This window comes from Sceloporus occidentalis, unplaced genomic scaffold (genome assembly GCF_023333645.1).
Source record: "Sceloporus occidentalis isolate IW3139 unplaced genomic scaffold, rSceOcc1.0.p SCAF_2, whole genome shotgun sequence".
NCBI lineage: Eukaryota > Metazoa > Chordata > Lepidosauria > Squamata > Phrynosomatidae > Sceloporus > Sceloporus occidentalis.
Genome location: NW_028316982.1, coordinates 1,423,960 through 1,436,749, shown reverse-complemented (window position 1 = coordinate 1,436,749; position 12,790 = coordinate 1,423,960). Strand labels below are relative to the sequence as shown.

The window sequence follows — 12,790 nt, the reverse complement described above, 5'->3', positions numbered from 1 at the left end:
AAGGAGGAGGGGAGGAGAGAAGGCCGCGGGGGGAGTTATAAAAGGAGGGGGACAGGTGAGTGCGGGGGAGAGAGGAAGGCGCGGAAGAACAGAACACGGCAGAGAGGTGGTCGGGAGAGCAAGAGCGAGGGTCACTTGAAGCCCAAGGAGAGAGGGCTGTCCGGTGTCTCTACAGGGAAAGCAGCGGTTACTCCGTGTGGGACCACATGTGGAGGTAAAGCTAAGGGACCCCAAGGAGGGAGGGGACTTTAGATACCCTCGGGATAAAGAGTGGCGTGAGAAGGAAGGAGGGACTTTAGAAGGAGAGTGGTGGGAGCCAAGAGGAGAACGCTGGGAGCAAGCCCCGATTCCTATGGACCAAGACAAGTCAGAACAGGAGCCGCTGGAAAAGTGTGTGGGTCGTCTCCTGAGCAGGTGGAGAGTGAGTCGTGAAGAAACGAGCCACGTTAAACATGGGGACTTTGGTTTGGGTTTTGGGGAGGTTGTTGTGTTAAAGTTATAAGAGTTCAGTAAAGTTTGGAGCATACCAGCCACGTGTCCAAAAGTTTGTTCCTCATGTGGTGCTGAAGAGAGCACATGCGTCCAGGATGCAAGCGGGAGCGCAGGCCCCACCCACAACGTGTGAAAGCCTCACCTGGAATAACACTGGGCCCCACAATTCAAAAAGGATGTTGAGAAACTGGAGCATGTCCAAAGGAGGGCAACTAAAATGGTGAAGGGCTTGGAAACCATGTCCTTTGGGGAGTGTCTCAGGCTAAAAACTGGGGCAAAAAAAGCCGGATACTGTGACTTGGCCCAGAAAATGTGCATCTTGGCTGCTGCATATAACGCAAAGAAATGAAAGTGCAACTACTCCAATGAATGTAATGACAAGATGCACAAACCAAACAGTCCAACAAGGGCGCATGGGATGAAGGGTCAAGATTCACAGATTCAACCATTCACAGCTTGAAATTCTTTTTGAAAAAATTCCAAAAAGTAAACGTTTCTTTTGCCATTTGATAGAAGGGAGACCATTTTCCATGCCATTGTTTAGAATGGGAATGAAGCATTCAGAGATTTTGGTATTCATGGCATCTGGAACAAACCACAGTGGATACCAAGGTCCCACAGTAGTACTACTGGTAATAGTCATAGTAATAATAATAGTAATAGGAATAATAATAACCATCACCAAGGGAAGGGTTTTTCCAGCATTCTCCACACGTTTGGAATCACACATTGAAACCCTCTTCGTTCATCTTTTCTTTCTTTAAATTTTACATTGGTTCATCCTGTCATTACATTTTTTAAAAACTGACTGATATTCAAAGTTCTTTTAATTATTATGTTGATTTGTGTCCTGCTCCCCTACTTTCAAAACAGGCTCAAAGCAGCTCACATTTTAAAGGAACAATGCAATTAAACACATAACAAAAAGTGTACATTGCAATAGAATTAAACTATTTACAGTATTAAAGCAATTCACACTCAAGTTAAAAAAAAATAAAATGCAATTAAAAAGATTTTTTAGAAGCGATTTAAAACAGTTCAATAGAAAGTACAGAGCATTTCTTAGCCCATTCTTTCAGACTTTCTGTTAAGGAAGATGAGATCAGTAGATACTTAGGACGGGGCTTTTCAGAAGTTCTCCACACTTTTGGAACTGTTTCTGCTAGACGTAATCCCATCTCCACTTCCATCTCCTTTCTTCATGCGTTGTCTTTTTAGATTGTGAGTCTGAGGCATGGCACTGTATAAATAAATGGCAAGAATAAAATACATGACATTAACTTGGAGATGACCTGCCAAAACTGGAGGCTTGGGGCCAGGCCTTGAAATCTGGTGACCCTATCGGTGAATAAAAATTAATTTGGAAAGAACCATGATTTAATTCTTATGCATGAGGTCTACTGCTTCTGGAAGTGATCCGAACTCATTGCCACCGGTGGTAAGCTTTGCACATTGGTGTATAATTAGAGCTGCGTGGTGTAATTATTTCTGTTCCATCCCATGGCAAGATGTGCCAGCTCACAATGGGCACATGTGGGTTTGCTGTTTGTCAAAGCACTTTGTTGTTGCACATTAGTTCCTAGGAATGAGGTCAGAACCAAAGAAGTTGTCACATTAGTTATTATTTTCTTCTGCTCTTCAGTTCTTGTGCTCTGGCCTCCATGTATATCAGTGGTTCTCAACCTTCCTAATGCCGCAACACTTTCATACAGTTGCTCATGTTGTGGTGACCCCCAACTATAAAATTGCGGTGTCTCAGTTCCTAAGACCATCGGAAATATGTCTTTTCTGATGGTCTTAGGTGGCCCCTGTGAAAGGGTCATTCAACCTCCAAAGGGGTCGTGACCCACAGGTTGAGAACCGCTGATGTATATCATCATTATGAACACACACTGTAGACCACAAAATTGCACCCAGGTGGAATTCCAATCCGACTCTGCTCTCCTCTTTTGCAGGACTCCTCAGCCTCTTCTGCTGCTCCAGAGAACAGGACCTGGAACAATGGATGCAAATGACAGGAAAGGAGATTTCAGTTTAACATTAGGAGGAACTTCCTCACAGTAAGGGCTGTTCAACAGAGGAAGACATTCCTTCCTCGGAGTGTAGTGGAGTCTCCTTCTTTGAAGGCTTTTAAGCAGAGGCTGGATGGCCATCTGTCACATGGAGGCATAGGAAGCCTTCGACTTCACCTTGGATGGCACATTCTGCATGGCAGGGGGTTAGGCTGGATTGCCCTTGGAGTCCCTTCCATCTCTAAGAAAGGCCCGAAAACCCTAAAGCCCTATGAGAAGAGACTTAGGGAATTGCTGGGGATGTTTAGCCTGGAAAAGAGAAGATTAGGAGGGGACATGATAGCCCTGTTTAAATATTTGGAGGGAAGTCATATTGAAGAGGGAGCAAGCTTGTTTTCTACTGCTCCAGAGAATGGGACCTGGAACAATGGATGCAAGTTATAGGAAAAGAGATTCCAGCTCAACATTAGGAGGAACTTCCTGAGAGTAAGAGCTGTTTGACAGAGGAACACACTTCTTCCTCTGAGATTTTGGTGGAGTCTCCTTCTTTGGAGGTCTTTAAACAGAGGCTGGATGGCCATCTGTCAGGACTGCTTTGACTGAGAGTTCCTGCATGGCAGAAGAAGGGGTTGGACTGGATGGCCCTTGGGGTCTCTTCCAACTCTAGGATTCTATGATTCTATAATGAATTCCTCTCTCTGCAGTGACCATTAAAAGACATATACTGGCATACCACCAGCGTATATCACCAACAGGATGCTAGTCATCATCATCATCACCAACCTAATTCCTGTTGTTAGTCCCTTCTAGAGTACACATACTGAAACAATGGGCTTTACCTATGTATTGACTCGCCAGCTAAGAATTCAATGGCTTTGCTCTAGTTGGGAGTAACCGATGGGATGCAGGCCGCATCATCACTATTTCCATAAACCAAGTATTTTGAAAACGGAAGGCTCCAGAAACAAGAGGAAGAACCAAGAAAGTAATAGTGCACCTGCTGTAGCTTGGTTTAATCTTGCATTTAAACTGTGGAACTGGACTTTCAGTTAAAGCGACGGGACTCTATTTTTCATAGCAGCCGAAACTCAAGATTGCTTTCTCCTTTACCAGTCTGAGACATCTCTTCCTCTGGACAATTGCAATTTTAATGCTCACTCCCCCAATTTGGGAACAGTCTTCTGGTTCTCTTTCCAGTCCCTTTTTTATTTTAGCCAATTTTTTATTTTAAAGGGTGGGATATAAAATAAGTAAGTGAGGTATATGCAGTAATGGCATTTTGCCATTTGTCTCTTGGATGCAGATGTTGTGCAATTGGTTGCATCAATTGGTTGCATCTCCCTCCGGGTGTCGGATTGTGGTCCCATTACGCAATGGGGAATGCACAGTGACTCAAGCAATACATAGAAGGCACTGACAAATAACTATGCACCCTCCAAGAATGTGCAATGGCATGTGGAATTATTGCACTTGTGGAACTCTGGTTATGCAACCATGAAACAAATACAGATGTTGCACAATGGCAAAAAAAATCCAGCCAGATGTGTTGTTGGCTGCCAAATTATTTCAAGCATTTAATTTATTTTATTTCTGAGTTCCTAAGCCATTCCGAATGAAGCCATTATGTCAGTTAAAACCCTTGACTCCATTTTTGGGTCTGTATCACTGGATTTCTACAAATTGGTCCAACTGCAAGAACTGTGTACTGGTTCAATGTCACAGAACAGGTAATAAGAACAATTTTGGGAACGGATGGCCCTGCCCTGAGAATATCTGTTTGTTCACAGAAAGGATGATGTGGCAAAGACTCTGTTTTCCTTAGAGCTGAGGAATGGCACACATGCAACGGAGTGGCGGAAACATGAGCTTTGTTTGTGTGCTTTTTGGTCCCATTTCTGCATCTATGACACCTTTATAAAAAGCTGATGCCGTGAAAATATCCATCAAAGGCATTGCTGCGATTGAATTGGATTGAAAGCAGTTCTACTTTTCAGCACATCCTTTGGCCAAACATTTTGTGGGGCACCTTCCCATCCAGGCTTAGGGCTCAATCCAGCACCTTTTCCCATTTGGGAGATATTAGCAGGAATAATATTTTAGTCCAACCCAACAGTGTAAGGGAGCTGACCTATGTGGATAACACCAATGGAGCCGGTGTGGCACAGTGGTTTAAGTGTTGGACCATGACTCTGGAGACCAGGGTTCGATTCCCATGCAGACCCACTGTTATCTGACTGTTATTTGATATTTGCTTTGATATGGGATATTCGATGTTCTTAATTTGTTGCTTGCTTATTTTATCTAATGCTATCTTGTATTAATAACTATTGTCTTATATGTATTTTGTTATTATCCTGTAGAATGTACGCCATTGGCAGGTTTCATTTTTATTGATTTTTTTATTGTATGTACAGTGCTGTGTAAATCTACAGCACTATATAAATAAAGTTTAATAATAATAATAATAATAATAATAATAATAATAATAATGGGTGACTTTGGGCAATAGGCTGCACTCTCTCAGCCTCAGGGGAAGGTCATGGCAAACCCCTCTCTACAAATCTTGCCAAGAAAACTCCATAATAGATTCAACTTAGGGTCGTCATAAATCTGAAATGACTTGAAGGCGCACAACACACACAACACCAAGAGGACCACTTGTCTTCTTATTCACTAAACAGAATGCGAAACAGACTACTTTAGAGTGCAGAAGCCATGCTGATGCTTTTCTTTCTTTGCCTTTCGTTGGACAAGAGATGTGCTCTGCATGTTGAACAATTGTATCTTTAATAATGACTCCTTTTCTCTTTTCTTTTTAATAATTGATGCTGTGTGCCTTCAAGTTGTTTCTGACATATGGACATCCCAAGTAACAAAGTCATGGAGTTATTTTGGCAGAATTGGTTCGAAGAGGGTCTGCCCTCTGAGGCTGACAGTGTGTGAAACCAGTGGAACCAGTAAGTTTCCATGGCCAACTAGGCATCTGAATCCTGGCCTGCCATTGTCCTTGTCCAACCCACAAACCAGTATACCATTTGGGCTCTCTCTTTAATATGGCTTTCTGACAATTTACCAAAAGGCAATAATGCTTGGTAAACAGACAACAGAACAGAGCAAGACCTTACGGTGGAAAGCCTCCGCAGAGCCCCAGCCCTGGCTTTGCAGAACCTGAGCAAGGCTCTTGATGGCGGTGGGCCTTGGAGGTCTGCCATTTATTTATAGGGTTGCCTTCAGTAAAAGCTGAGCTGATGGCAATTAACACGAATGTGAAGTTGAAGGCTTTCCTGGCCATAGTTTTTTGTGGGGTTTTCGGGCCCTGTGGCCATGATCTAGATGGGTTTATTCCTGATGTTTCTGTTTACTGAAGATGCCAGCCACAGATGCTGGCAAAATGTCAGGAATAAACTCTTCCAGAACATGGCCACATAGCCCAAAAAACCCACAAAAAACCATTAACAAGAAGATACTGAGCTAATCAGCTTGTAATATATAGACCTCACCTGGAATACTGTGTCCATTTCCAGGCTCCACAATTCAAGAAAGATGCGGACAAGGCGGAGCATGTTGAGAGGAGGGTGACCAAAATGGCGAAAGGTGTAGAAACCATGAACTATGAGGAGCAACATAGGGAACTGGGTATGTCTACAAGGTGAAGGGGTGACATTACAGCCGTGGTGTTGAAACATTTGAAGGGATGCTATACTAAGGATAGAGCAAGCTTGTTTTCTGCTGCTCTAGAGACTACTAGATGGAGCAATGGAAGAACCTCTTGATGGTAAGAGCTGGTCAAAAGTGGAATGCTCTCCCTCAGAGAGTAGTGGAATCACCTTCTTTGGAGGTTTTCAAACAGAATTTGGATCCCCCAAAGTGTGATAAGATAGATAAGAATGGGTTAGAGAACAGGCTAGAGAACCTGCGTGATAAATAACAGAACAGGTCCAAGAGGCCTCCTCTGCTATTCAGGATCTGTTTATTGCTCTTAAGGGGTGCCTCAATGTCTAACCAAAATAAGGGATGCCAGGCTGGGACGGTGCTTGAAAACTATACTGATAAGAGCTGTCAATAATGGGTAGCATGAGGGGGTCCAAGACTGTATATGTTTTGCAGCCAATGACGGAAAAGGGGGTATAGGTTTATATTTGATGCATCCAATCAATGGCCTGATACAGACAGGCCAAAATAAAGCTGCTTCGAGTCACTTTGGAGATATGCTATTTAAATGATACGTGTGTCCTAAGAGTCCAGAAGCCGCACCAAAGCCACGGTCCAGTCCTAAGGACTGGAGTGCAGCTTTAGTGCAGCTTCCAGACTCTTAGGACGCATGCATCATTGAAACACCATACCTCCAAAGTGACCTGAAGCAGTTTTATTTTGGCCTGTCTGTATAGGGCCAATGTCTGGTTTGCAAGTTCTTTGTCTAAAGTCCTATAAAAAAGGTGTGTCACCTGTAAATCAGGGCTTCAGACTTTGGAGAAATATTCCTCTGAAGCCAGCTGGTGAATAAACTGCTGAACGTTCATTAACTTCTGGTATTTCTGGATTGCCTTTCCTGAAATATCTGCAGTATTCCCACCGCTCAGCCATCTCTTCTCCAGGCTAAACCTACTCAGCATCTCCCTAAGTCATTCCTCATAAGGCTTCATGGTTTCCAGGCCCTTTGCCATTTTAGTCGCCCTTCTCTAGACACGCTCCAGTTTCTCAACGTCCTTTTTGAATTGTGGCACACACAAGTAATGGAGATACAGCTGGACTGGAGCGTGAATGAGTAATCCTTAAAATGCAACATAAATGAAGAAAAGGCACCGTTTTTGAACCTATACTTGGCCATTTCCAGGGCTACGTTGGCTGGGGATACTAGTCATTGTGGTCCAGCACATCACCAGGGCAGCAAGTTAAGGATGACCAGTTTGTGCCAAAGCCCTTAGCTTTTCTCTTTTGAGCGGTTATGTATGTGCTCACACTTCAAGGAAAGAGAATAAAATGGAAGTGGCAGAACCAGCCATGTGTACATATAATAATAATAGGAAGGAAGGAAGGAAGGAAGGAAGGAAGGAAGGAAGGAAGGAAGGGGGAGAGAGATCACAACGTACCTGTTCCCATCTGTGTTTGTTTTATGATTAGAAACATAAATATTATGCATGCGCAGAAGATGTTTGAGTGAACAGGGATAGGTAAAACACGCCATGTCTTTCCTTGGGTAGCACAGAGTGCAGAGAATAAGAGTAAGAAACTCCACGGAAAGAAAGGAGCAAGTTAGCACTTGCACTGTGGACTTGGGTCCAAAACACACTGCAGAAATAATCCAGTTTGAGACCGCTTTAACTGACCTGGCTCACTGCTAGGGAATTCTGAAGATTGTAGTTTTGTGAGACATTTCACCTTCTCTGTCAGAGAGCTCTAGTGCCACCATAAACTACAACTCCCAGGATTCCCTAGCACTGAGCCAGGGCTGTTAAAGTGGCCTCAAACTGGATAATTTGTGCAGTGTGTTTTGGACCATATTTTGGGGGGGGGGGGGGGCTCAGACTAATACAAGCTGGCTAAGGGGAACGCAAAGAGGCAGTGTGTTGTAGTGGTTGGAGTGTTGAACTAGGACTCTGGGAGCCCATGGTTTGTATCCCCGTTTGGTCCTGGAAACCCACTGGGTTGTCTAGGGCAAATCACACTCTCTCAGCCTCAGAGAAAGGCAATGGCAACCCCTGTGCCCCCCAAACAAATCTCACTGAAAAAAAGCCATGACAGGTTCACCTTTGGGTCGCTGTAGATTGGAAATGACTTGAAGGCACACAACAACAACAACAACAACAACAAACATGGAGATAATTTTTTATTTCGGACAAAATTGGCCGTATACTGTCTTTGACTCTCTTTCTCCCTCTTTGTTTGAGCAACGCATGCAGTATCACAATTAAAGAAGCTGCAAATTGCAGTGTGCTACTATGACAGTTGCCCAGAGGGCAAAATGGCAAGGCTACTTGGATGTGGCATCAGAAGATGAATTGCTTGTTTAGTCTTAATCCCAGGAGTATATAAAAAGTGGTTAGTAGGAAAGAGAGAGAGAAGTGGCATCATCCCAGAGGAAAGCACACCCAACCAACTTCTTCCACCTTCTCCCATTGGAAAGAATTGAAGAGAAAGAGAAGGCAGGAGCATGGAGGGGATCCGGGTATTTCTGGTTCTGCTGCTGGCGGTCCTTCTGCTTCTACGCTTTCTGAAACAACGATGGTTGCGCCGTCATTACCCCCCTGGACCTCTTTCCCTTCCTCTCATTGGAGGCCTATGGCGAATTGGGTTTGGATTTGGATATGATGAGGAGATGCTGATAAAGGTACATTTACTTCTTTCTAAACCATTGAGCAGCAACTTAGGAAGCTGAGTCAGAAAGTTAGTGAAGATCATGGTGAATTATTGTTATTATTTTTCCTATGGTGACTGTAGGACAAAAGAGTTAGGGGTTGGGGGGGAATACTCAGGTAAACGTTTAATATGGAAAAGTAACATTAATTTTCACCTAAATACCATTAAGGCACCAGATCCCGTCTGATCTTGGAAGCTCAGCAGGGTCAGCACTGGTTAGCCCTATTAAAAATGTAACTTGCTATTTCTGGAAGCTGCCTTGGGTCCCACTCTGGCATATAAATGAAGTAAATAATAATGAAATACTACTTGGACTGAAGGCAGGTGAAGAACATCAGATGCTGTAGGCTATATTTCAAGGGAAGGAACCGGCCAAACCACTTCTGCGGATTCCCTGCCTAAGAAAATCCTACAAAATTCATGGGATCACTATAAGACAACGTGACGGCACACACACACACACACACACACACACACACACACAGAGGTGCATCTACACTGTACAAATACTGTAGTTTGACACCACTTTAGCTGCTAGGGCTCCCTCCTACAGAATCCTGGGATTTGTAGTTTTGTGAAGTGCTAGTACTCTTTGGCAGAGAAAGCTAAATATCTTGTAAGGCTATAAATCTCAGAATTCCATAAGATGGAGCTACAGCAATTAAAGTGGTGTCAAATTGCATTATTTCCACAGTGTAGATGCCCCACACAATATTTTTAAACTCTGTCTTTTTGCTGCAGATTGGAAATACAGTGCGCCTGCATCATACACTGGCGCTTTCAGTTTACACTTAAGCCGTGCGCTGGAAGACGCAATGGCGCATGAGCATATGCGGTATTTCCCTTATGGGGGGGTGTCCAGAACGGATCCCCGTGTAAGGGAAGGGCCGACTGTATTACGTACATGAGATACAACTCTCAGAGTTTCCTAGGCAATACTTGTCAGTTGGATCCCAGGGCTCCAAGGTTGACTCAGCCTTCCATCCTTCCTTGGGTCTGTAAAATGAGTCTCCCGCTTGCTGGGGGCAATTGGCTTACAGATTGTAAACCACTCAGAGAGTGCTTAAGTGCACTGACAAGCAGTATAGGAATGTAATGCTATTGCTGAATGGTATTGCTACAGCCACTGTGTATTGCAGCTGTAGCCCCAAAAGTAACTTTTTTCCCAGCTCTGCTTTTTGTCTGCTTCCCCCAGTGGTTAAAAATAGCAGATGGATGTCTAATGAGCAGCATCCAGAATCCAATACTTAACCTCATTTATAGTCTTATTTTTATTGCACGTAGTTTTAATGAAGTCGTTTTGATGATGGAAGTATTTGGAATTGTGAAGAGGAAGGAGGCAATCGCACCTTTGTGTGAAAATATTCCTGAGCATGCAATGAGATTTCGTCCCTCTTCTCGCTCCGTGCAACTCTTTGTTTGTCCACAGATCTGCTCCGGAAGGTCCTCCAAACCCCAGGAGTAATTTGGATGACTTTCTTTGTGTGGTATTGCCTCCTTCCTCTTCACAATTCCAAAGTACTTCCATCATCAGAATTACCTCATTAAAACTACATGCAATAAAAATAAGAATATAAATGAGGAGTAGGCATCTGAGGAAGTAGACCAAAGTCTATGGAAGCTTATGCTACAGCTTCCTTTGCACAGTCAGTCCCAAAGGTGCTACAAGATCCCTTTGCAAACTGAGTTATGGGAATATCTAGGGGTAGCCGTGTTGGCCATATAGCAAATCCAATAACATCCAAGCAATGATACCTTTATAGGTATCATTAAGTATAGGAAAGTTATACATAAAATAACCTTTTTTAAAAAATCACCAGCAGGAAAAGTTCTTCAACTTTTAAGCGATTGTGGTGGAAGGGTTTTTTAAACAGCTGTCCTCAACTTTGCTTTTCATTATGTCTGAAACAGATTTTTTAATGAAAAATCCACCAAACAGTGATAGCTTTGTGAAGTCGAAGGTTTTCATGGCTGGCATCCATAGTCTTCTGTGGGGTTTTCGGGCTATGTGGCCATGTTCTAGAAGAGGAACCTTCCTCTTCTAGAACATGGCCACATAGCCAAAAAAAAAAACCCACAAAATTTTGTGGCCAACTGAAATGCATAATATACTTGATCCAAGCTTTCAAAGCTCCACTGGCTTCTTGAACAAGTATATTGTGCATTTTCGGTTGGCTGAGAAAAGTATCACTGTTTGGTCTGAATTTACTAAGTGGCCGACACAGCCACCCCTGCATATTTCCATATTTTTGAATGGTTTTATATGACTAACCAACAGGATTTCAGCCAAATATAGATGATGGCCCTGTTTAAATATTTGAAGGGATGTCTCAATGAAGAGGGAGCAAGCTTGTTTCCTGCTGCTCTAGAGAACAGGACACTGAGCAATGGATGCAAGTGACAGGGAAAGAGATTCTACCTCAACATTTAGAAGAATCTCCTGAAGGTCAAAGGTGGAACACGCTCCCTCAGAGAGTGGTGGAATCTCCTCCTTTAAATATCCCTGTTTAAATATTTGAAGGGATGGCATGTCGAAGATGGAGCAAGCTTGTTTTCTGCTGCTCCAGAGAATAGGACACAATGGAGCAATGGATGCAAGCTCCAGGAAAAGAGATTCCAGCTCAACATTAGGAGGAACTTCCTGAGAGTAAGGGCTGTTTGATGGTGGAAAACCATCTCTGAAACCCATGTTGACTTTTTGTGATTATGGCATTGCCTTCTAGATGTTCACAGACTCTCTGTTTAATGATCTGCTCCAGAATCTTTCCTAGAACTGATGTCAGACTAACTGGACGATAATTGTTGGGATCCTCTTTTTTCCCCTTTTTGAAGATGGGGACAACGTTTGCCCTCCTCCATTCTGCTGGGACTTCTCCTGTTCACCAGGAGTTCTCAAAGATTATTGCCAATGGCTCCGATATTACTTTTGCCAGTTCTTTTAATGATATAATAAATAATATATAATAATAAAAACTTTATTTTTATACCACTTTTCCAGCAGATCAAAGCAGTTTACAGTCATCAGCATAAAAGAAGTTACCCATCTAAAGGGAACCTGCAAAAGGGACCCTGACAGATTGTGTCTTCCATCATGGCAGAAGACGGTTGGTCTGGATGGCCCTTGTGGTCCCTTCCAACTCTAGGAGTCAATGATCCTGACTTCAGAAGAGCTATTCCAGATGTTAAAAATATCTTCTTGGATTGTAGCCAAGGGTCCGTTCAGGGGAATTTTATTATTATTGCTATTAGCTCAAATATTGCAAGAGGAGGGCCTGCTATGACGGCCCTTGCAGAATCGCCTCCCGATATGTATACAGAGTAGACCAGCGGATTCCAATAAATGGATCTGAGACAGACTTTTAGAATTAATAACCAATTTATTTATAAGGGGAAAAACACATACGATTCACTAGCATACACACACATATACAAGGCTCAGGAAAAGCATAGGTTAGCATGGAATAGGATTTTAGGCATCACTGGGGTGATACGTCCCAGAATGTAGACTCCCTCCAGGAATCCAAATGGAATATGATGAGGATGGCATGAGGCTCAGCCATGGAATGACTGGCCAGGAGCCAGGATTCAAAGGGACAGAGCTTCCCCCTGAAATCCAGACTGGCCCCGTGAACAGGCAAATCTGATGGTATTTATAGGCGAAATCTTGCCTCTGGCAAAGGTGCTTGATGGTGAGAACAAAGGTGTTTAATGACTTGCTTTTCACCTGGATGTCCCTGTCTGATGGTCTTAGTGGTCTTAAGCTGCTCGGACAACAGACCTGGGAGGGGGCAAGAGCCTCAGGCAAGGCAAACATTTGCTCTTCCTGGTCCTATGATAATCCTTTTATGCGACCCTCTAGATATGATGATGTGGGTACCCCTCAGGGGTGTGTGTACATGTCCTCATGCCTTGCTGGCAATGGAGGACAG

At 43.4% G+C, this 12,790-nt stretch overlaps 1 protein-coding gene across 3 annotated transcripts in view; it reads left to right on the top strand.

The window, feature by feature from the left end:
* The window catches only part of LOC149317848 (cytochrome P450 2J6-like), an 84,786-nt gene that overhangs the window by 48,775 nt on the left and 23,221 nt on the right, over positions 1-12,790 (top strand). The window contains exon 1 of one of the 3 annotated variants that reach the window (XM_089508557.1): positions 8,644-8,832. The exons of 1 other annotated variant lie outside the window; for it this stretch is intronic. In XM_089508557.1, coding sequence (XP_089364683.1) covers positions 8,656-8,832 — 177 coding nt within the window. In that variant the 5' untranslated portion in view covers positions 8,644-8,655. Of the gene's footprint in view, positions 1-8,643; positions 8,833-12,790 lie in introns of those variants that run through there. One more of the 3 variants, XM_089508556.1, reaches the window with a different exon arrangement.